The sequence below is a fragment of the Perca flavescens genome, chromosome 20 (genome assembly GCF_004354835.1).
Source record: "Perca flavescens isolate YP-PL-M2 chromosome 20, PFLA_1.0, whole genome shotgun sequence".
Taxonomy (NCBI): Eukaryota; Metazoa; Chordata; class Actinopteri; order Perciformes; family Percidae; genus Perca; species Perca flavescens.
The window spans coordinates 26,308,593-26,329,566 of NC_041350.1; the positions used below are offsets into that span (position 1 = coordinate 26,308,593).

The following is a 20,974-nucleotide window of genomic DNA, read 5'->3' on the forward strand; positions in this document are numbered from 1 at the left end:
GGAACTGCAGTGGTCAGACAGAAAGAGAAAAAAGAGAGAGAGAGAGAGAGAGAGAGAGAGAGAGAGAGAGAGAGAGAGAGAGAGAGAGAGAGAGAGAGCGAGAGAGAGCGAGAGAAAGGCGCATTTTTGTAGAACGTAAAAAAAACTAACAGCACAACCAACCCTCCTTTCACGATTGTATTATGGTTGGATTCCAACACCAAACAAAAAGTATGGAGTCGTCAGACGCCACTCGTCAGGAGCGCTGCTAGGTTAAGTGGGTCCCAATATCGATCCCCCAATATGGGAGGTTTACAGGGAGGAGGGGGGGGATAGCAGGGAAGGGAGGGAGGGCTCAGGGAGAAACAGTGTTCCCACCAGCAGCCCTTAAGGCTCCAGTTCAGTCTCCTCAGCATGTTTCTGCATGTGCATCAGCATGCCCTGCAACACACAGAGACACATCCTCTGAATGAGTTCATATTTTTCATACTAAAACATATCAATGGGTATTTTGGGGGGGGGGAAATTAAATATGCAAGAAATTATAATGTAAAATTGATGTGAATATATGAGAAATATATTGTATTTTGTAAGATAATTGGTAAGTAAAGTTACATATTTTGAAGAGTTTAAAAAAGAAAGAGGAAGTTTGTTAATTCAGTAACAATGTTTTAGGGAGAAGGGGTGGGGATCCCACTCCTTTTCGGGCATGTCCGAAAAAGAAGAAGAAAAAATGTTATCTTATGTTAACTATAGTTTTCTTTTACATGTTTGAAATACATTGCAATGAAAGAAAGATAGGGACTGCAGATGAAAAGTAGCCTGTATGGCTAAATCTAGTACATTTACTTATGTTGGACTCTGTACTCGTGTTGATTAATGTGCGTTGTCCCTTTTAAAGAAAGAAAGAAGAAAAAAAAAAAAATAAAGATATGTCGCAGAGATCCTCTACGTACTAAAAAGACAATTTAATGTTTTTTTTTTTTTTTTTTTACCTGCTTGGAGCTGTTGCGTGCACAGATAAACTCTTCACAGTTTTTCCAGCGGCATTTCAGCGTCTGGGCGTTGGCACCGGAGTGTTCGTTGATCAGGTGCTGCTGCAGATGCTCCATCATCCCGAACACCAGCGAACAGCCGTGCCACTGTCAACACAAGACACTGTTCATCACTGATAACCAGGGAACCCACCCAGGGGGGGTCTGCGGATCGGAGAGAGGCTCAACAGGATCAGCTCTCCTTCCCTGCTGCTTGGTTAACAACGCAGTGCAGTTATTAAGCAAGACTGTACAAGAGGTAACAACGGGTGCCCCAAGCAGACAGCGCTTCATTTTAGAGGGTCTCGAGGGTGAAAGGTTGGGAACCATCGCACTGCAGGAACGCCTACACTGACACACCAGGGTTTTCCCCCTACCATTATACAGTAAGTCTTAGGTGCAGCACCCGAGTCGTGTTTGTCAGTACCTAAGCTGAATGCGGCAAAAAACCTTGAAAAAAACAAACCAACTAAAAGACTTTTCTCAGGTCTAGTGGTTGTAGTTGGACTTCTTTTTGCAAGTTTTGTCTTTAAGCTTTTAAGAGTTATTTATTTATTATCTGCTCTAGCTTTTCCAAAGTTTTAGACACAGGTATTGTGATAATAATGGTCCAAAATTATGTGGAATTGCATATTTGTTTTTATTGGAAAAACATCCCATTTTCTTGAGGAAACACCCTTTAACCCCTCCGCCAAATCACCCAAAATCTCCCCATCCCTCATCTTACCCGGCAGCGGTAGTTCTGCATCAGGTTCAGCTTGACGGCCTGCACGCTGCCGTCATAACAGCCCGTGTAGATCTGAAACACAAAATGAACACAAATAGTGTGTTGAGATCAGATCGTGAAGCTTATGTCTTCTAAAACCTGTATACATGTATCATAGGTTTAAAAAAAAAAGAAACATATCAGCTGGTTATAATTTTCTTTTCTTTTTAAAAGATTACTTTTGTTGGGGAATTTCTGCCAATGGATAGGACAGCTGAAGGTGGGTGGGTGGGGGAGACATACAGGACTGCTTCGAAGAATAAACCTCTACACACGTGCGCCACGAGCTAACCCGGCCAATCAGCTGGTTATAATTTAATTTAAACGCATTTGAATGCAAAAAAAGGTGACAGAAAACATAACTGTAAACATTCTCCTCATGTCTGAGAGCCAATCAGATGAGTTGATTCCTTAATGGGCCACGGTTAGGCTCGATGATGTCTAATAGATGCTACTAAAGCATTTCCTTGTATAATTTCACAGTTTTCCAAGCATATAGCTCCAAGAAAAAGCAGGTCTCTCACCATGTTCTTGTGGATAGCCATGCACATCACCATGTCCTTGTGTCCAGCATAGACCTGCAGCTGGTCGTGAGACTGGGGAGACAATAACAGGATGAAATCCTTTCAGATTTTCAGGAAAACGTGATGAAATGGCGTTCACACCCACATGTAAATGAGCAAATTGCTCAGTAGGTAATGACGTATTGTTTAGGGATGCAGACCTGTAGATCGTAGATGCGGACCAGTTTGTCCAGACAGGCGGTCACCATCACCTTCCCCAGGACAGACACCACGGTGACAGCGTGACTGTGGCCCTTATAGACCCGCACCAGCTCTCCTGTCTGTACGAGTGGCACAGAAAACAAAGTGTGATGTACGCACAGTATATTAAAAAGGTTCTCAAACATTGTTAATTGTAATTCAACTGTATTGTGCATATGGCTTCTCCTACAGTTTTGATAACATTGCAACATCAAGTCCTTATGTATTAAGAGATAAACAGGATGACTCACGTGGATGTTGTGTGCGTAGACACATTGATCACTGGATCCACTAAATACCAAGTCATTGACCACCTGAGAGGGAGAAACAACGAGAAATTAAAGCCAATCTAAAAAAGAATCAATCCTCAGCTCCCATACATTTTAAAAAAGGGCTGCACAATTAATTGCAAGATTTTTCAAAGGCAAAATATGTGTCAAACCATTCTGAATGAAGTATTGTGGTGCTGCAGATACGTCTCATCTTACAAACCCTATCCTACAGACTAAAGGTACAGATCAGTGTAAAAATCACACTATGATCATTTTTAATTTTAATATTGTTCAGTGAAAATAACAATAACAATGCAAAAAGGATGATTCCCTCCAATATCGTGAATCATATCGCAATATCAGCCAAGATAATCACAATGAGATATTTTCCTCATATCGTGCAGCCCTACTTTAAAACATAAGATAGTCGAGACTTGACACAGGAACAGATTTTCAATTATTTTCACTGATAATACACTGGTTTTCACACAATGTTGCCAGTGCTGATAGAATTATGAGCTACAAGTTGTTTACCTTCCTGTTTTTCAGATGCTTACATGGACATGAGTTTTGATACCTTCATGCAGAGCACAGTTTTGATGTGTCCGTCCAGTGTGCGCAGCAGCAGGCCGTTCTTGGCGTCCCTCACGCTGATGGTGCTGTCGTAGGAGCCGACCAGCAGGATCCTCCGGGCTCCCTCCTGCGACGAGGCCAGACAGCTCACGGCTCGCGGCCCGTGGCACTCAAACACATCCATCTGCTTGTTTGTCTACGCAAATAATTGCAAAATAGAAAAGAAAGCATCTTAATAGAGGTCGTCCCTTGTTTCCGCCTTTCCTTTCCAAAGCTAGCTGACACAGGTAAATACATGTTCTGATACAATGCATTTCAAATTAGTTTTCTTTCCCACTTGTGGCAAAGAGGTAAATGTGTCAAATTTACATTTCAAGACAGCGTATGACTTGACTTTATTAACATGCACATACAACATACTGCAGCAAACTGTTGCTGCTCTCTAACTGGACAACTACAGTGGTGTGAAAAAGTGTTTGCCCCCTTCCTCATTTCCTGTTCCTTTGCATGTTTGTCACACTTAAGTGTTTCGGAACATCAAACCAATTTAAACAATAGTCAAGGACAACACAAGTAAACACAAAATGCAATTTGTAAATGAAGGTGTTTATCATTAAAGGTGAAAAAAAATCCAAACCATCATGGCCCTGTGTGAAAAAGTGATTGCCCCCTAAACCTAATAACTGGTTGGGCCACCCTTAGCAGCAACAACTGCAACCAAGCGTTTGCGATAACGTGCAATGAGGCTTTTACAGCGTCCTGGAGGAATTTTGGCCCACTCATCTTTGCAGAATTGTCCTAATTCAGTTACATTAGAGGGTTTTCGAGCATGAACGGCCTTTTTAAGGTCATACCACAACATCTCAATAGGATTCAGGTCAGGACTTTGGCTAGGCCACTCCAAAGTCTTCATTTTGTTTTTCTTCAGCCATTCGGTGGTGGACTTGCTGGTGTGTTTAGGATCATTGTCCTGCTGCAGAACCCAAGTTCGTTTCAGCTTGAGTACACGAACAGATGGTCGGACATTCTCCTTCAGGATCTCTTGGTAGACAGCAGAATTCATAGTTCCTTTTATCACGGCAAGTCTTCCAGGTCCTGAAGCAGCAAAACAGCCCCAGACCATCACACTGCCACCACCATATTTTACAGTTGGTATAATGTTCTTTTTATGAAATGCAGTGTTCCTTCTACGCCAGATATACTTGGACACACACCTTCCAAAGAGTTCCACTTTTGTCTCATCGGTCCACAGAATGTTGTCCCAAAAGTCTTGGGGATCATCAAGATGTGTTCTGGAGAAATTGAGACGAGCTTTGATGTTCTTTTTGCTCAGCAGTGGTTTTCTCCTTGGAACTCTGCCATGCAGGCCATTTTTGCCCAGTCTTTTCCTGATGGTGGAGGCATGAACGCTGACCTTAACTGAGGCAAGTGAGGCCTGCAGTTCTTTGGACGTTGTTGTGGGGTCTTTTGTGACCTCTTGATGAGTCGTCGCTGCGCTCTTGGGGTAATTTTGGGCGGCCGGCCACTCCTGGGAAGGTTCACCACTGTTCCATGTCTTCGCCATTTGTGGATAATGGCTCTCACTGTGGTTCGCTGGATTCCCAAAGCTTTGGAAATGGCTTTATAACCCTTTCCAGACTGATAGATCTCAATTACTTTCTTTCTCAATTGTTCCTGAATTTCTTTGGGTCTCGGCATGATGTGTAGCTTTTAAGGATCTTCTGGTGGACCTTACTGTGTCAAGCAGCTCCTATTTAAGTGATGCCTTGATTGTGAACAGGTGTGGCAATAATCAGGCCTGGGTGTGGCTAGAGAAATTGAACTCAGGTGTGGACAACCACAGTTATAGTATGTTTTAACAAGGGGGGCAATCACTTTTTCACACAGGGCCATGATGGTTTGGATTTTTTTTCTCCTTTAATAATAAACACCTTCATTTACAAATTGCATTTTGTGTTTACTTGTGTTGTCCTTGACTTTTGTTTAAATTGGTTTGATGTTCCGAAACACTTAAGTGTGACAAACATGCAAAGGAACAGGAAATGAGGAAGGGGGCAAACACTTTTTCACACCACTGTAGTCTGTGATGGTTCTTGGTAACGCTAGTTTATTATTATTATTATCGATTTAACGACTATTATTTCAATGAATCAAGTAATCGCTGGGTCTTAAAATGTCATGAGATAGTAAAAAATGCCCAAAGTGACATCATAAAACAGTTCAAAACCAAAAGGTATTCAGTTTACGACCACATAAGAAAAAGAAAGCAGCAAATCCTCACATTTTAGAAGCTGTAATCATAAATTGTCTGGCATTTTTACTTGAAAAAAATAGTAATAGTCGTTGCAGCCTTAGTTCATATACAAAATACTGAAAGGAAAAGGTTGAAAGGTGAGCTGAGCTATTTCTGTCCCCTGAACATTTTCTATTTTCGTTTTTCTAATTTATCACTTTTTGTGTCAATAACTATAACATTTTTAATTCTGAATGAACTGAATGATACTGTATATCACAGGTTTAAAGGCTAACTGCTACAAGTACTTGGAACTTAGTCAAGAGCATTTGGTATTAGTTATTAAAAAAAGGCACATCATTGAACAACACATTAACAACTTGAGGAAAGAAGATGAATACATTTCCAAAGAGCGTGTTTATCGTCAGCACCTCCTCTGGGAGCCCGGAATAACTTACTGAATAATTTACAGTAATATAATGGCTACACTGAATTTCTCACCTTGAGGTTAAAGGTCACCACTGTGCCGTTTGCCAGACCGGCAAACAAAGTCTTCCATCGACTGTGGAGGCAGAGGACTCGGTCTGACAGAGAGAACTGCTGCTCCAGTTCTCGCGTCTGTAGACGTCAAACAACAAAGTGAATTGACTCAACTTGTGCTTTGAAGCACTGAACTGCAACAGTCTAAGAAAAGGATATGCTTTAAAGGTGAACACATAACAAAATATGGCCCCGATTATACATATAAAAGTAGAGTGAAGAATAACACCTCATGACTCTCTTCTTCTATTTCCAATGATGTACAGTGAAAAAAAAGAAATATCGCTACACAATTCACGGTCAATAAAAAGAGCCCAAATCAACAACAAAAACGACACAATAAAGACAAACGTGAGTAACAATAAAAAAATTATATATCCGTTAATAATTAAAGCATTACTCAACAAATCCTGTAATGTGCGTCCGAGCAGATCAAACAGAGGAGGACTAATTCATTCACTGAGGTTATGGATAATCAATTATTAATGTGATTAAACACTAAAAAGAAGATATGAGTTTTTACCTTGAGACTGTAGCAGCAGATGGTCTGGTCACTGGACCCAGAATAAAGGCGATGATGCAGGCTGGGAGCCGCCGACACCAACAGGCTGCTCACTTTGGAGCTGTGACCCTCAAACACACCGACACATTTATGACTCTGCAACAAGAACAACAAAAGATACAAGTTTGTTCCGTTGTTGCATTCACAGAAAATTGGAAATAACACAGTTGTGGGTCCAACAAAAGGCCTGACATCCTGGCGACACCCACCACCAGGTCGAAGGCTTTGACAGTCCGGTCTCCGGAGCACGTGTACAGCAGCCCGTTGTAGATCTGCATGGCGTTCACCGCCTCCTGGTGGCCCTCGAACACACCCTCGGTGGGCAAATCATCCTCACCGTGGTCAGAAAACGCATCTGGGAAACACACAAAAATACATACAGGAGCACAAAGATGAAGAGAATTTTGTAAAAATGTATATTACTTAAAATAATCACTTTCATTTTCACCCACAAAATACTTCTTATTATATTCATAGCTTAAATGACAACAACAAATTCATAGAATCGTAGAGTTGACGAATACAAATGAACTCTCTCTAGGTTGTAATATGTTTTCAATACAGAAAGAAATCAATTTCCAAACCTCAAATATAATATTATGTCATGTTGGTCATCAAAGTACCTGGTTGGTTTAAGAAATGTCCTCTAAAACATTTCCTACCAACAATGTTCCAAGTGTAGTTTCATATGTTTTTTTCTGGATGAACATTTAAATGATGCCTCAGGTTAAATATACACATTCTTAGAAAGTTGTTTCCATTCATCACTGCACTTATTATGCTCGTACTGCGTCACTGAAAGTCAACTAACAGCTCTATGAATATCTTTCCCATAAAAAGCAATTTGGGCACTCAGAGAGTCTATTTTAACCTAGTCAAGATGGAGGACACTTGTAATTCTGGCTGCTTAGAAGATGGTATGATTTTATGTTTGGTTATTTATTCAAACATCCAGACAAAATAAGGAAAAACAAACTTATTTATATATATCTTTATTTTTAATTTAATACATACTTTGTACATATACTTATACTTATATTGTTTATACCTATACTTATATTGTTTAATATTCCATTTAGAGAATGTGTGATGTGCAACACCAAAACAAATTCCTTGTATGTGTTAAAAAACGTACTTTCTGAAAAAACCCTTTCTGATTATTTACTCATTTAAAAAAAAAAAAATACTATTACTCCATTTATAATAAACCTGGTCACTGTGCTGAGTTGAGAAATCCACCTATGAACTTCTCTCTACAGCTCTCTTATTTTTAAATTCTTGACAGAATTATTTATGTCACTTTTACTGTGATCAAACAAGAGCAACACTATAAATGTCTTCCAGGAGAGACTGTCGTAATTTTCCATATATTTACACAATACTGCATCTCCGCCCTCTCTACGACGGCTGGTTTTTCACTCTGCATGTCGTATGAACTTGTTCTGATGGAGCATTAACCGACCCCTATAACATGAACACCTCTCCACACATAAACATACCTGATGAGGTCTTCGTTATTGTAGGCAACGTGATGGGAAACGGCATGTCACTGTGGGGCAAAAAGGTGGAAATGATGAGTGATTTTATCTTAGTTTAGTCGGTGAATAAAATGATCTGTGATTAGACAAAATATCATAACTGGTCTTTAGGAACAGCCAAAGACAGACTCTTGAAAAAGGGATCTTTAATCTTAATGAGTCTTTTCCTGGTTAAATAAAGGCTTTTTTTGCAACTATTTGTCACTTTTATTGACATTTTCAATCCCACTTTAATATAATTTTAAACACTGACAAAACAATGTCAACTAAAGGTCCAGTTATTCGCTTGTTCTGGAGCTTTTGAGCACATCCCACCTTCCTCATCAGCAGATGGAGTTTGCTTAGTGGCCATGAAACTGCAGATGTTCAGACTTCCCACCTTGTGTTAAAGTTGAAAGCTCCAGAACAAGCAAGTAAGTGGACCTTGAGTTGAGATTGTTTTGTCAGCGGCTGTTTCCAAAAGTCAAGAATGGGTCTTACCTCTCAGAGGATCGACACACATCCATGTCACTGGTGGAGGTGACCTCGTTGCAGGCCAGGCTCTGCAGCTCGGGTCTGGAGGAGTCTGGGAGCTGGGCTGGAGGGAAAGCTGGAGCCAGGGTGGCCATGTGGGGCTGCTGACCGGCTGCGGTGACCTCCATGCTTTCTTCTGAATCCAAGCTCAGCGCAAGTTCGGCACGGGCTACCTTGGGAAGCTCCACCATGTGTTTGGGGGATTTGGGGTCTTCTTTCTGAAGTTTGATGGTCGGGAACAGCCGTCTAGAGGATTCCTCAACACCCTCCATGTTCATGTCGCCCTCTCTATCTTCTGAAGGGAGAGTGGAGGTGCTGACCTGGGAGCTTCTCCTGCGAGGTCGAAGCCACCTCGGCCTCAAGGCCTCTCCGTCTATCTCGGTGTCACTGCTCTCGGGCTGCTCCGTCCCCTGGGCCTTCTTCAACACCTTCCTCTTCTTCAGCTTCCTTACACGCTTTCCGTTCCTCAGTTCAGATGGAGAGGCAGGCAGATTGAGGATGGAGGGGGGCTCAAAGGACTGTGTGGCTGCACAGTCAATAACACTCCCCTCCTCGGAGCCCCTCCTGCTGGCCAAGAGAAGCTTTACGGGAGTTTTGAAGTCAGACAAAGAGGTAAGAGAGTTTTGATTTGCCTGTATGGACTTTTCCATTGTCTCAACCAGTCCCGACAAGCTCTCCTTGCAGTCTGCAGGCTCGGCAAAGTTGTCCCAATTGTGTTCTGTGTTCGTTTGGTACAGCTCTGGCTTTCTTTCAGAAGATGGCTGGAAATGAAGGGTAGGGTCTGCAAGAGTTTCAGATGCACAATGATCAGTACACTGAAAATTTAACTGGCATGAACAGAAACTAAGAGGACTTTTTTGAGCATTTTCTCCATTGTTTCTCGAGTTAACAGACTTATCTAAATCTGGCAGGTAAATCTCATGATTGTCTATTGTTATGTGTAAAAAATTTTAATTTTGGGACTAGGTAGTCTTGGCAGAGGTATGTGTTTTAAAGGGTAAAGCCCACAGGATTATGTGGGTGCCTTTAAACAAAGTATATAAAATAAAAAAATAAAAATCAGCAACATATCTTTGAGATCTAATGTGCTGAATGCATTAACTTTCTCATAAAACCTTTTTTTAATATTTTAAGAGTCAGCAATGTTTACATCCATATTTTCTTAATAACAGTCTTCTTTTTTACTAGTTTTTTACCAGCACATTGTTACGTTTCTTGAAATATAACTGCTGCCACGTACTGTCCATCGCTGGTGCTTGAAAACACGGGCAGAAATGTACTGTATGATGTTACCTGGCAGAGAGGCTGCAGCAGGAGCGACAGGCAGCTCGGGAGTGGTGCTGTGAGCACAGTGGGTTATACTGTCCACAGGGTCCGGCTCTGAGCTGACATGGACAGGAGACAGAGGCTCCTGTTTGATAACTAAAGGCATAAAGGGAAGGCTGGAGGAGGGAGGGGAGGCACGCTCAGCAGTAGGAACAGGACTGGGGGGGGCAGCAGAGTCAGAGGAGAGCAGAATGGAGGAGGGCATGTGTGGCTCAGCTTCTACTGAATCCATCTTTTCTTCTTTCAGTTTGACCTGAGGTGCTTCCTCCAAAGTACCTGTATAAAACAAATAGCACAAGAAAACTGGTTATTTCAGTATTTCAAGAGCTTAAAATGTGATGTAATACATGTGTGTTATGTCAACTACAATGATAACTATTTGTGTTATGGTCATATACTTCTAATATGCTATGGTTTCTATAGTTTGTTATAGTAGTAGTAACCTCTAATGTAGTCAATGGCAGGAAAAAACACCATTTACTAAAACATTTTCATGTGTTTCATACTTGATATCATAAGACATGTCCTCCTTACCTTGCATTCCTTTCAGTAACTCGATGCGCTTGTTTCTCAGAGTGCTCATCTCTCCAGTCATCTAAGTAAGACAAAAATCGTACAATGGTTCTAAGTGGGTAGTATATAGTATGATACCATACTTTCATCCAGACTTACCCACACACACCCTAATAAAAGGTTACATATGTAATCATGGTTCTCTGAGAAAAGAGGCTCTCTCCACCCAGCTACAATGTACACACAGGTACCCTTAAAGACAACTACAATGGAAGTAAGAGAGTCATTTTTGATAGAAATACTCGCTAAGCTCAGCAAACTGTGGATATCTGCTTCAAATGTACTGGCCCCAAAAACTAGCCAACTCTCCAGGAGGGAAACAGCCTCTCTGTCTTACACTCACAAACGCGAGTGTATATAAACACATACACAGCAACCTGCTCTCAAATCAAAATGAAAAGTGAAAAGTGCTTTTATGACATCCACAACTCGAAAGATGGAGACTTCTTTTCACCTGCTGTTTAACCACCATGAGACGCTGCACCTCTATGTAGGCGGCCTCCAGCGTAGCCCGGGCCTGGATCAGGCTGGTGTCCACAGTCTGCAGGGAGCGACTCAGCTCTTCCTCCCGCAGAGACACAGCCAGCAGCTGGTCGATCTGTAAACGCTCTGCACAGAGGTGCCAAAAGGACACTTGTGAACCATCGGTAGCTTTGCACAACCTAAAGTTTCTGGTCGTCTTGGTTATCTTAAAATGGATTTAGACTGAAGCTGTGAAATCATTCCACCAGGATCGTGAAGTTACATTAGCAGAGATAATATACTAGAGAGAAAACCATACATTTTACTCTCAAAAAGTGAAACAATACAGTACAAACGTGACCTCATTAATGCAACAGAACTCGTAGATACTAACCTTTTTTGGATTTGACTTTCCTTCTTTTATTGTGTTTCAAGGAAGACGTCTCCGCACTTGGAACGTCCTACAAAGGAGAAACAAGAGTCATATTCTTCCTGTAGATTCAAAATTGATATTGTCTTTTTTATTGCATGTATTATTCCTCCCTTCATTATTCCTTACCCACAATGCAACTCGACAGTTTGGTAGGATATTTAGATGTTATGCTCGTGACGGCTAATGTGGCCTCAAGCCTCTTGCCTCAAGCAGAGATGAGGAGCGGGCTACAGAAGTCTCACTTCTTCCTAACTCCACAGCACCAGATTTTTTTTCATTTTCAAACTTGTAGTATTTATCAGACTTTACACAGCTCCCTCCATATACAAAGTGCGGTAGTACTCCCCAAGACCTTTAAACCGACTATAATGTGTAAAATCGGTGGAGTTCCCCTTTTCCTTCACTCACCCCAGCTGCTCTTCGTCTTTTTCCTGTTCCCTGGCTGTCGTATAGCTCCGTCCCCGAACTGCTGTCGCCGAGCACTGAATCAGACCGCTGGAGGGCCTTCACTGTCGCAGACGTTAGCTTGTCTGGCTGCTTCTGTGCTAAAGCCTCAAACTGGCCGAGCATCTGCTCCACCTCTTGCTGACGTTGAGTGTCTTTGTTCCCTTGAGCGAATATGGGATCGGGAGAAACGGAGGATCCCTGCTGCTCTGAGCTTCGGGCTTCTCTTTGTGCCGTCTCCTTTGACATGAGGGATGTAAACAGGGAGTGAGACGATGCAGGGGCGATGCTGCTCTCGGATAAGGAGCGCTTTCGGGAGGCAGAGCTGTCCATCATAGACTCCCACTGGAAACCCTCTAGCAGGGGAATGTCCTCTTCCTCCTGGCTCTGGTCCTCCTGCTCTATCGGCACCATTTCTATCCCAAACCTGACAGGAGGACAGACAGGACAAAACATGAGCTTGAAGTAGCAGAAATCAAAAACAACGTACAAAGAATGCATCAAACTCTAAATGTAAGATCAAACATTCACCTCGGCATGCCTTTCCCTTTGTCTTGCTTCTTCCTGACCTCCTGATACACCTGTTCCCAGTTCACGTTGCGTCGAGACCCGGAGGAGCTGATGAGCTGCCGCACAGTTGGTTTGAGCCCCGAGTCCTTTTCTGTGTCACTTCGCCGCGACTCGCTCAGGTTTCGCACCCGTCTGGCAATGTTCAGGTTGGGCTCATGGCCACCCGTTTTACTCTTGGTGCTGATGTGTTTGGTCAGGTCACGTTTCAAGACGGGAGGCAGGTCAAGTTTGGACAGACTCGATGTGTTTGACCCTGAGCCCGTCTGAGCTTCACCACTCCTGGAGGTGTCACTCTCTGAGCTCTGCCCGGCTTCAACAGCCTGCATGGCTTCATCTGGGGCCACCGGGCACGTTTCCTTCTCCTCTCTCCTCCTGTTCTCCTCGTCTTCCCGGCTTGAGGCTGCAGGCTCAGAGCTCTCCGTGGTAGAAGTGCTGACTTGCAATGATTGGAGAAACTGGCTGCTGTCTGAAGATTGCAAAGCAGGCTTTTCCAGCCTGGCTGAGTCAGGCAGATTTGTTTTAGCTGCATTCTGCCTGTTTTCTTTGTTCATGCCAATCTGACTCTGTACGTGATCACTCTGCTGCTCCTCCACAATGTGCAGTGTCATTTCCATCCTGTTGTTTCTAGAGCTATCCAAAGAGCCCCTCTTTTCTAACACAATCTGTCTGGCTTTCTTGAATGTTTCTGGGAGCTGCTGTTCTTGCCTTGACAGAAGGGGCCCGACAGGTGGAGCCTGGGAACTGAATCCACTCGGCTTTGCGGTTGATTTTGATTGTGCGTGCGCTTGACTTGAGGCCATGCTTTGTTGAGCTCCACCGTTGAGACCAGGAAGTGAGGACATCTTCCAATCTTTATGTAGCAATGGCTTAATTGCCTTCTGATTTGAGGGACCGGATGCGGCGTTCTGGGGGGCGTCTGTCTGAGCACTGCTGCTTCTACTGCCGCTGCTACTCCTTTCTCTGGGTTTGGTTTTGGGGTTCGTTTTAGGTCTCCCTTTCTCTTCCATACTTTGTCCACTCGAGGTCAACTGCCCCGGTTTCTGTTCAGGTCGGGACTGTCTGTTAAAAGCACTGGTTTCCTGTGCCTTATCCTGTTTCTGGGGTTTGGGGACTTTGGGGTGCTTCTCCGATGAGTTTGGGTTGGTATCCTTATTGGGTAAGGATTCAAAACCCTTTGTGACAGGATAGGGCGACCAGCGGCAGGCTTTGTCCAGCTTTGGATTGCTACCAAAGGTCTTAGAGCTCTTACTGCTGCTGTGGTCAGGTTCTGCTGTCTGCCCCTCCCCATTCTGAAGCCCATCACAGTGCTGACCTCCCAGGCCATTGCCTGTATTTTGAAACTGGTTAAGAGCCTGGCCAAAAAAACAGGGTGGAGGGGGATACAGAGGAACAGGCCCTAAAAGGCTCAGGGGCCGGCTCTTTTGGTGGTTCTGGGCAATGTTGTTTCGACCATAGACCCCGTTACTACTGCCTCCATTGCTGAGCCAAGGCAGTCGACTTCGTTGATTGCCAGAAAATGCACCATGATCCCACTGCTTGTTGCCCAAACCTTCCTGGCTATGAAAGCTTCCACCACAAAACTCCCCAGATCCAAACTTCTGAAGATTGGGAGGCTCCTGAGCATGCCAGGTGGCACTCTTTCCCTGTTTACTGTGTTGCCAGGGTTGTACGTCTGCATTGGTGTTATATTGGTTGCTCCTGTACCAAGTTCTGTGGTGAGTGGATCCACCAAAACCCTGCGATTGAGGCTTGAAGGCATACTGCAGCCGGTAGTGCTCCTTAGCTTCTTTTAACCTCTGATTCATCTCCTCCTTTTTCCTTCGAGCCTCTTCTTCTTTTGCCAGCTTTGCAGCAGCGGCCTCTTTTTCTTTTCTACAGACAAAAGACGGATATCAATATATATATACAGTATATATATATATATATATATATATATATATATATATATATATATATATATATAACATATTAATTAATTTTCTACTTGTTTGCAGGCCCACAACTTTATTGTTTCTATTAATTCTCACTGTGCTCAACAGCCAGCTGTTTTTCATTAATGAATGGACAGATGTGTATATACTGTAGGCAACTGCCATATCAACTTAAAGGTGATATAAAATGTATAAATAATTTTGTTCACAGCGTGTTACTGCTGGCCCCAAGTGAGCAAAAAATGAGTTAAGGAAGGTTAAAGGCTCCTTTGCTGCAATGCTTGCAGCAACTGCATTTCAGATACACTGGAAATTGTTTAACAAGACTTAAAAACTGGCCTACTGGCCTACTGTTGCCAGGTGTCAAGGATTAGTTCACAGTGTGACCTACAGCACTGACCGCAGAGGGAAAAGATCTGACCGGCTGACAGCTGGATGCTTTTGCCTTCAACAGTTGTGACACATAACGAACTTTCTCAACTGCTCCAGACATTTTCCTAATTTTTCCAGTAGGACAGTGAGGTCAACTTAGTGTGTCAAGCCACAAATGGCATATTTGTAGTCTTGTGTTTTTACAATCCTAATGTAGTTTATTTTAGATCATCACAGGGTTGGAGTGAAGGTTTTTTGGTAGTGTTTTGCCAAACTTGTGTCTGAACTTTGTGTGTGCAGTCATGCTTTTATTTTAGGCTGCAGTCCTGACATATGACTCCAGCAGCAGCTCCACTTCAAGCAGCAGTTAAATCAGGCCTGTGAGCACCACTGAGCTAAAATGTGCCTATACATGGAGTATGTACACACAAACGACAAACTCGCGAGCTATCACTTACATTTACATTTGTGGTTGAATCATAACAACATTATAACAAACATAGATCAATGTTCCTATTGTAATGGAAATATTTCCCGCTGCTGAGTTTTACAAACTGTAATATTTCTTATGGGTTCTGGACTTCTGATTACATGCCATGTTGACAAATATGAAATAGGTTTTGTTATACAAAAAGACTGTAATTTCTCATACTGGCAATACAAACAATTTAATTTACAGTTTATTATAAGCATTAAAAAGAAAATGTATTTAACAAAATGCATGTTTCATTGATAAATAAGCATTAAACTATTTATTTTTTTGTCCAAAAAACTACTTTTTGTAAATACTAGAAAAAAAATGGTAAAGCACCATTACTGACTATTATTCTCCCAGCTGCAATGATAGCATGACTGTCTTACCTGAGCTGTTCTTTTCTCTTCTCAATCAGGTCCACCAACGCCTGGTCGAAGTAGTCCTCTTCACGGTCGTTCCCAGCATACTTTTGTTCTGCGGCCTCCACATTCTGTTTGTGCATTGGACTGGAAATGTGGCTGGCATAATCGGTCAGGCTCACCACTGTTACCTTGCACACTCTGCACTCGTGTCCGCAGTCCCTGGGGAGGGAAGGCGAGAGCGGGCGATCAATCGTTCCTTCAGGCATTGTCCTGATCTAGTCTGATTTGTTTTTATGTGCCTGCAGAGCCTGCGACGACGTACTAGGCTCTACTTTATGTTACTTAAAGTCAAAATAAAATCAGGAGAGGAGAATACTCAACAATCCTTTAAAGATAACTTGTCCGAATTCTCTATCTGTCACAGATCAGGAGGTTGCTAACTTGTAATTTTCTCGTTTAAAAAAAAAAAAAAAGTTAAAATCTTTTTCGTCCTGATCTTGTTTTTCCCTTCTTCAGCATGCCATGGGTGGCAGGGCGAGGGCAGGAGGAGCAGCCAGGCTGAATCCAGGCAGCATGCTAATCTAGCTGTTTATGTCCAGCCACCACAAGCAGCCATGCAGCACAGCACTGGGTCGCGTGGAGGGGAGAGAGGCACAGTGCCCTCAGCCTAGTGCTCTTTCATGATGGTGTCCGCTGCACTCTGAGACTCTACACAAGGCAATGTCTGTATTTGACCTCCCACTCCTCTCTGAGAGCATGCACCCCCCCCCCTTCAGGCCAGCACGTGTTATTAGAACAGGCCTGAGCATCCTGCTGACCAATCCCAAGCAAAGCCTGCGTAACTGGAGCCTTGTGCAGCTGCTCATAGCCGCCACTTCAAAACCTCTCCCAAGTATGTCATCCTGTAATTCTGATCGGGGCAGTGACTTTGCTGGCCCCTTCTCAATTTCTTTGTCAAATCTGTGTCATGGCATGCTGCCATTTTCTGACGGGCAGTTGGCAAACTATTTATCAGTAAGATAGGGTTACTTTTATTTATTTGACACGTTATTTCTCAGCTGCAGTGGTGGGAGAAATGCAACCTGAATTAGCAATGATGAATTCCTAAGCATGGACCTCACATATAGAGCTGTGTCAAGCTGTAGTTAAAGTTAAGCTTCAGCCATCCCATTTCTCGACAGACAGAAATCAAAGCAACAACTCAGGTTCTTAATCAGAATTTGTTCCACTCCAGATACTTCGCTCTCAGTGACAGGCCACATACTTTTACTAATCTACATGGGAGTCACAAGATAGCCAGTTGCCTTCTATCGCTCATGCCTGTTGTTCCGGGAGAGATTGTGTCTAAATATATTTGCCACGGTTGAGACAGCTGCCCATATATCCACTTGCCCGATAACTGTGATGAACACGTGCCTTTGTGCACACGCGCCTCATGACCCAAATACATTTGGACAAAACTCTTGAAACAAATTCAAACCTTTTGCATATTGACACTACTAATTCATTTAAAAATTGTGAATTGAATAAAATCATAGTCCAAATAACGATAGTAAAACTTGTCCTAGATCTTGTTCTAAATATTATTTGAGAAACAAAACATTTCTATTTAACTCGTTTCTGCAAAAAAATCTGTGTAAGAGTCATGATATATAATCACATAATATCTGTGCATTTTGTTTATTTTAAGAGAAACTGAACAACAACTCACCGGCCTTTGAGCTTCTCCAGCTCACGATGGTGGAGCATACTTCTCATGTGCTCATCCATCTCCTGCAGATAGACATGAAACAGACATTTCTTTTAGGCATCCATAAGTTTCCTGCAAACCTTGTTAAGTTAAGCGGTAGATAACACATTATTGTGTAATGTAGTGCAGCACATTTGGTGATTTTTAATTTTTCAGATATTTGTCTGATATAATTGTAGGCCTGTCGCAATATGCAATAAATCAATCGCATGATAAATAAAAAATGAGCGTGATAATTTTTAAATGGAAAAATTTCCATTTTATTTAGTGTTTTTGGTTGCATTTGGTTTTTATTCCAGTGCATTTTTTGTTAACAGAGACTGAGAGTCCACTTTATTTATTCTTTTTGGTTGCTTTGTTCATGTATTGTGGATATTTTAAATGTCTTCCAGTTCCAGTGTTAAATATTCTTTAGAAATAAAAGTTTATTGATCTTTGAAAAGGTGTTACTGCATTATTATGCCATTAGCATTATATTAGATGAAAATGGTCTCAGAATGACAATATTATAGTTTATCGCAATAATTTCTGGGACAATTTATCGTCCAGCAAAAAGTTGTTGTCGTGACAGGCCTATATAATTGTCCTTCATCTTAAGATAAACAAACCATTAAAACACCCAATTGAAGTGAAAAAAAGAAGTGTCACACGAATGAAAGCTGTCTGTATTAAATGATTATCTTAAGACAACAGTTGTGCAAAGGGTATCTATAAATAGGTATAATAAACCTACATAAAAGTACATAAACAAATCTCAACCAAATTATTATACAATATTGCTGAATTGAATATTGGTCAACCCACTTAGTATTCATTTTTGTCAAACAACTCATGTAACTCCAGTGTTAATGTAAATCCTACAGTACTCAAGCTTGAGGGGGAATTACCTGCTTGGAGTTGTGGACGGTTTCACAGAGGATGCACTTTCTGTCTCTCGCCATCTTGAACGCAGGTGGAAATCAGCCCATTACTGTCATTAAAATGTAACAAAGGAAAAAGGACCCATCAATCACAGCTTACAAAAGGACAAAGCAACAACATTCTGTAAAGCCATTCTGAATTATAAATATAATATAGTTGGTGTGGTGACTGTGGTTCAACCTTAGTTGGATATTGTGATTATGAAAAATAATTCTGAGCTCTCAGCAATTCAGACTCATCAAACCAACACCGTGGAGGGAGCTCAAAGCTCATTTTCTCTCAAGAACCACAGCTAACTATTCAACAACATGTCGCTGAACCACGGTCAGAATGTCAGCAGAGTTCAACCTGGACCCTGGTCTAATTCCAGTCTGCTGATAGAGCAACTCTGTGGCCAGGAAGCAGCATCGGAGCTATGTCTGGACTTGTTAAACGTTCACAAACAGGGTGGGAAACTAACACCACCCATGGGTCAAAGGCTAGTGAAGACACCCCTATGGCTTATAAAACCACAATGCAAAAATGTACATGCAGCAAAGTTATTGGTTCACAATTAAGTAAAATCAATTAATGAAGAGAAAAGAAAGATGCACATTGAATGGTTTTGGGGTCTCTTTGACCTAAAGAAAGCTAACCTGACCAAAACATTATGCTTCTCTTTCAACATGCGTCTTTCTTCTTATAATTCATTGTGTAATGCTTTGTTTTCAGCTGTCTATGCACAGCTCTCTTACCTTTACCTTATCGGGTGATTAATCAGTCAAACAGCAGATGTTTAATATAGAATGTCTAATAAAGACCATGAGTGAGGTCTGGAGATTCCATCGTCCTGTATGACATGACATGACATGTCTCACAATACCTCCATCACCATTTTTCTTCACTCCCAAAGCACCACAGGGCAGCTATTTATAATATCAGTATGATCCATGGGTCATATTCCCTCTCAGACACTCAATCTCTAGGGGGGAGTAAGCAAGGACAGTGAAAGACACCAAATTACTCTGTTACTGATATTAACTACTGCTGCACCTGTTGTATAACTGTTTGAAAACAGACAGGGGACACAGATGTTTGATTAATGTTGGGATTAATTCACCACATTGCTTTCTTCTGCAAACCCCATGCACATACTGAAAAGGCAAGTTGTATTTTAAGTTAAACAGAGAGTTGAGAGATCTCCACAAAACGGCTCTAAGCTAATTAGCATAGCAAAAAGAGAAATGGAAAGCACAACGCACTTTAACAACACTGGGAAATGTGTTAAACTAGCTTGCTAATAGTTGGGTAACTTGGTGCAGGACTTTATCATCACAAGTCGCATTACATCTGGAGTTTCGATAACAATTACAGCTGACGTTCATAATGCTATAAATATAATAAAATTAACGTTAGTCCGCTGCAACAACTCTAACTTTACAATTGCATAACAGTTAAAAAAACGACCTTATAACTTGGTAGGCTAGCAAAAAATTGTTTGTTGTTAGCCTAGCTAGCTAGCTAGCTGTAGTTAACAGTTCTTAGAGTGCATATATTCATGTTATTAGATTGAAAGGCAAACAAGAACATCAGCAGACCAACAAACTATGACTTCTAACAAAATTACCTTGAACTGTAAAGTAGGAGTAAGAGCTATAGTTAACGTTAGCCAGTGGGTTAGCAAGCTAACAGCATGCTAGCAAGCAACACAAACGTTAGCTACACCACTTAATGTAACGTTACTCAATGATTTACTACATTATAAAAGCGTGAGGGAATACAGCTATGACATACAGTTGTTATACATTGTAAATACTGAGACATGACTGTTTGACTACCTTTATAATATCCAAATGTGTGTGTGTGTGTGTGTGTGGGGGGCTACTCCATGTTCTCATCCACCGTTGAAGCTAACAACAACATCCGCCTCCTCGCCCCCAACTGAACTACGGCAAGCTAGAGGCGTTCAAGAACATCGCTGTTCAGGCAAACTAAAAGGTTTATACAGGTTTTATATTTCTTAATTAACGCAGTGCAGTAGATAATTGTAAGTTTGGAGCAGTTTTTGATGACAATCCTCATTTAATACGCCCTTGCAAAAAAAGACTTAAGCCAACATTTAACGTTACTGTACTGAAGTACAATACTGCAGTTCAAAAAAATACTGTTACAAGTAAAAGTACTGCATTCAAACTGTTACTCAAGAAAAGCACGAAAGTATGAGCATCAAAATATACCAAACGTAGAATTGCTCATTATGTAGAATGGCCCATTTCAGATATTTAATGTTTATTATTGAATTATAATTATTGATGCATTGTGTGCATCACTTTAAGTTTTCAGCTGGTAAAGGTGGGGCACATTTTAAAACTGCTGGGTAGCTTAACCTGTTATAATACATCATTATTTATTAGTTGATTTATATTGTGTATTAATAATCTGAATCTGCAAAGTTATGAAATAATTGTAGTGGGGGCGCCTCCTCTCCTCGATGCAGCGCCTGCAGCCCTTTGCTGCATGTTATTCCCCCTCTCTCTCTCTCTCCCCTTTCATATCTTCAGCTGTCCTGTATAAATAAAGGCCTAAAATGCCCCAAAAATAA

The 20,974-nt window shown here is 41.7% G+C and overlaps 1 protein-coding gene across 1 annotated transcript; it reads right to left on the minus strand.

Moving 5' to 3' along the window:
* Positions 1 to 290: 290 nt before the first annotated feature.
* On the minus strand, positions 291 to 20,300 carry znf106a (zinc finger protein 106a). Its single transcript, XM_028565221.1, has 22 exons — positions 20,211 to 20,300; positions 18,360 to 18,442; positions 17,434 to 17,495; positions 15,747 to 15,941; positions 12,544 to 14,454; positions 11,977 to 12,439; positions 11,530 to 11,596; positions 11,128 to 11,282; positions 10,635 to 10,695; positions 10,068 to 10,376; positions 8,742 to 9,555; positions 8,223 to 8,272; positions 6,933 to 7,078; positions 6,685 to 6,819; positions 6,123 to 6,239; positions 3,393 to 3,584; positions 2,795 to 2,857; positions 2,504 to 2,623; positions 2,304 to 2,375; positions 1,741 to 1,812; positions 975 to 1,121; positions 291 to 420 (listed from the first exon to the last, which is right to left on the minus strand). Exons 2-22 carry the CDS (start codon positions 18,411 to 18,413, stop codon positions 367 to 369), a joined length of 5,259 nt encoding a protein of 1,752 aa, XP_028421022.1. The 5' UTR covers positions 18,414 to 18,442; positions 20,211 to 20,300; the 3' UTR covers positions 291 to 366.
* Between the last annotated feature and the right edge of the window lie 674 nt (positions 20,301 to 20,974).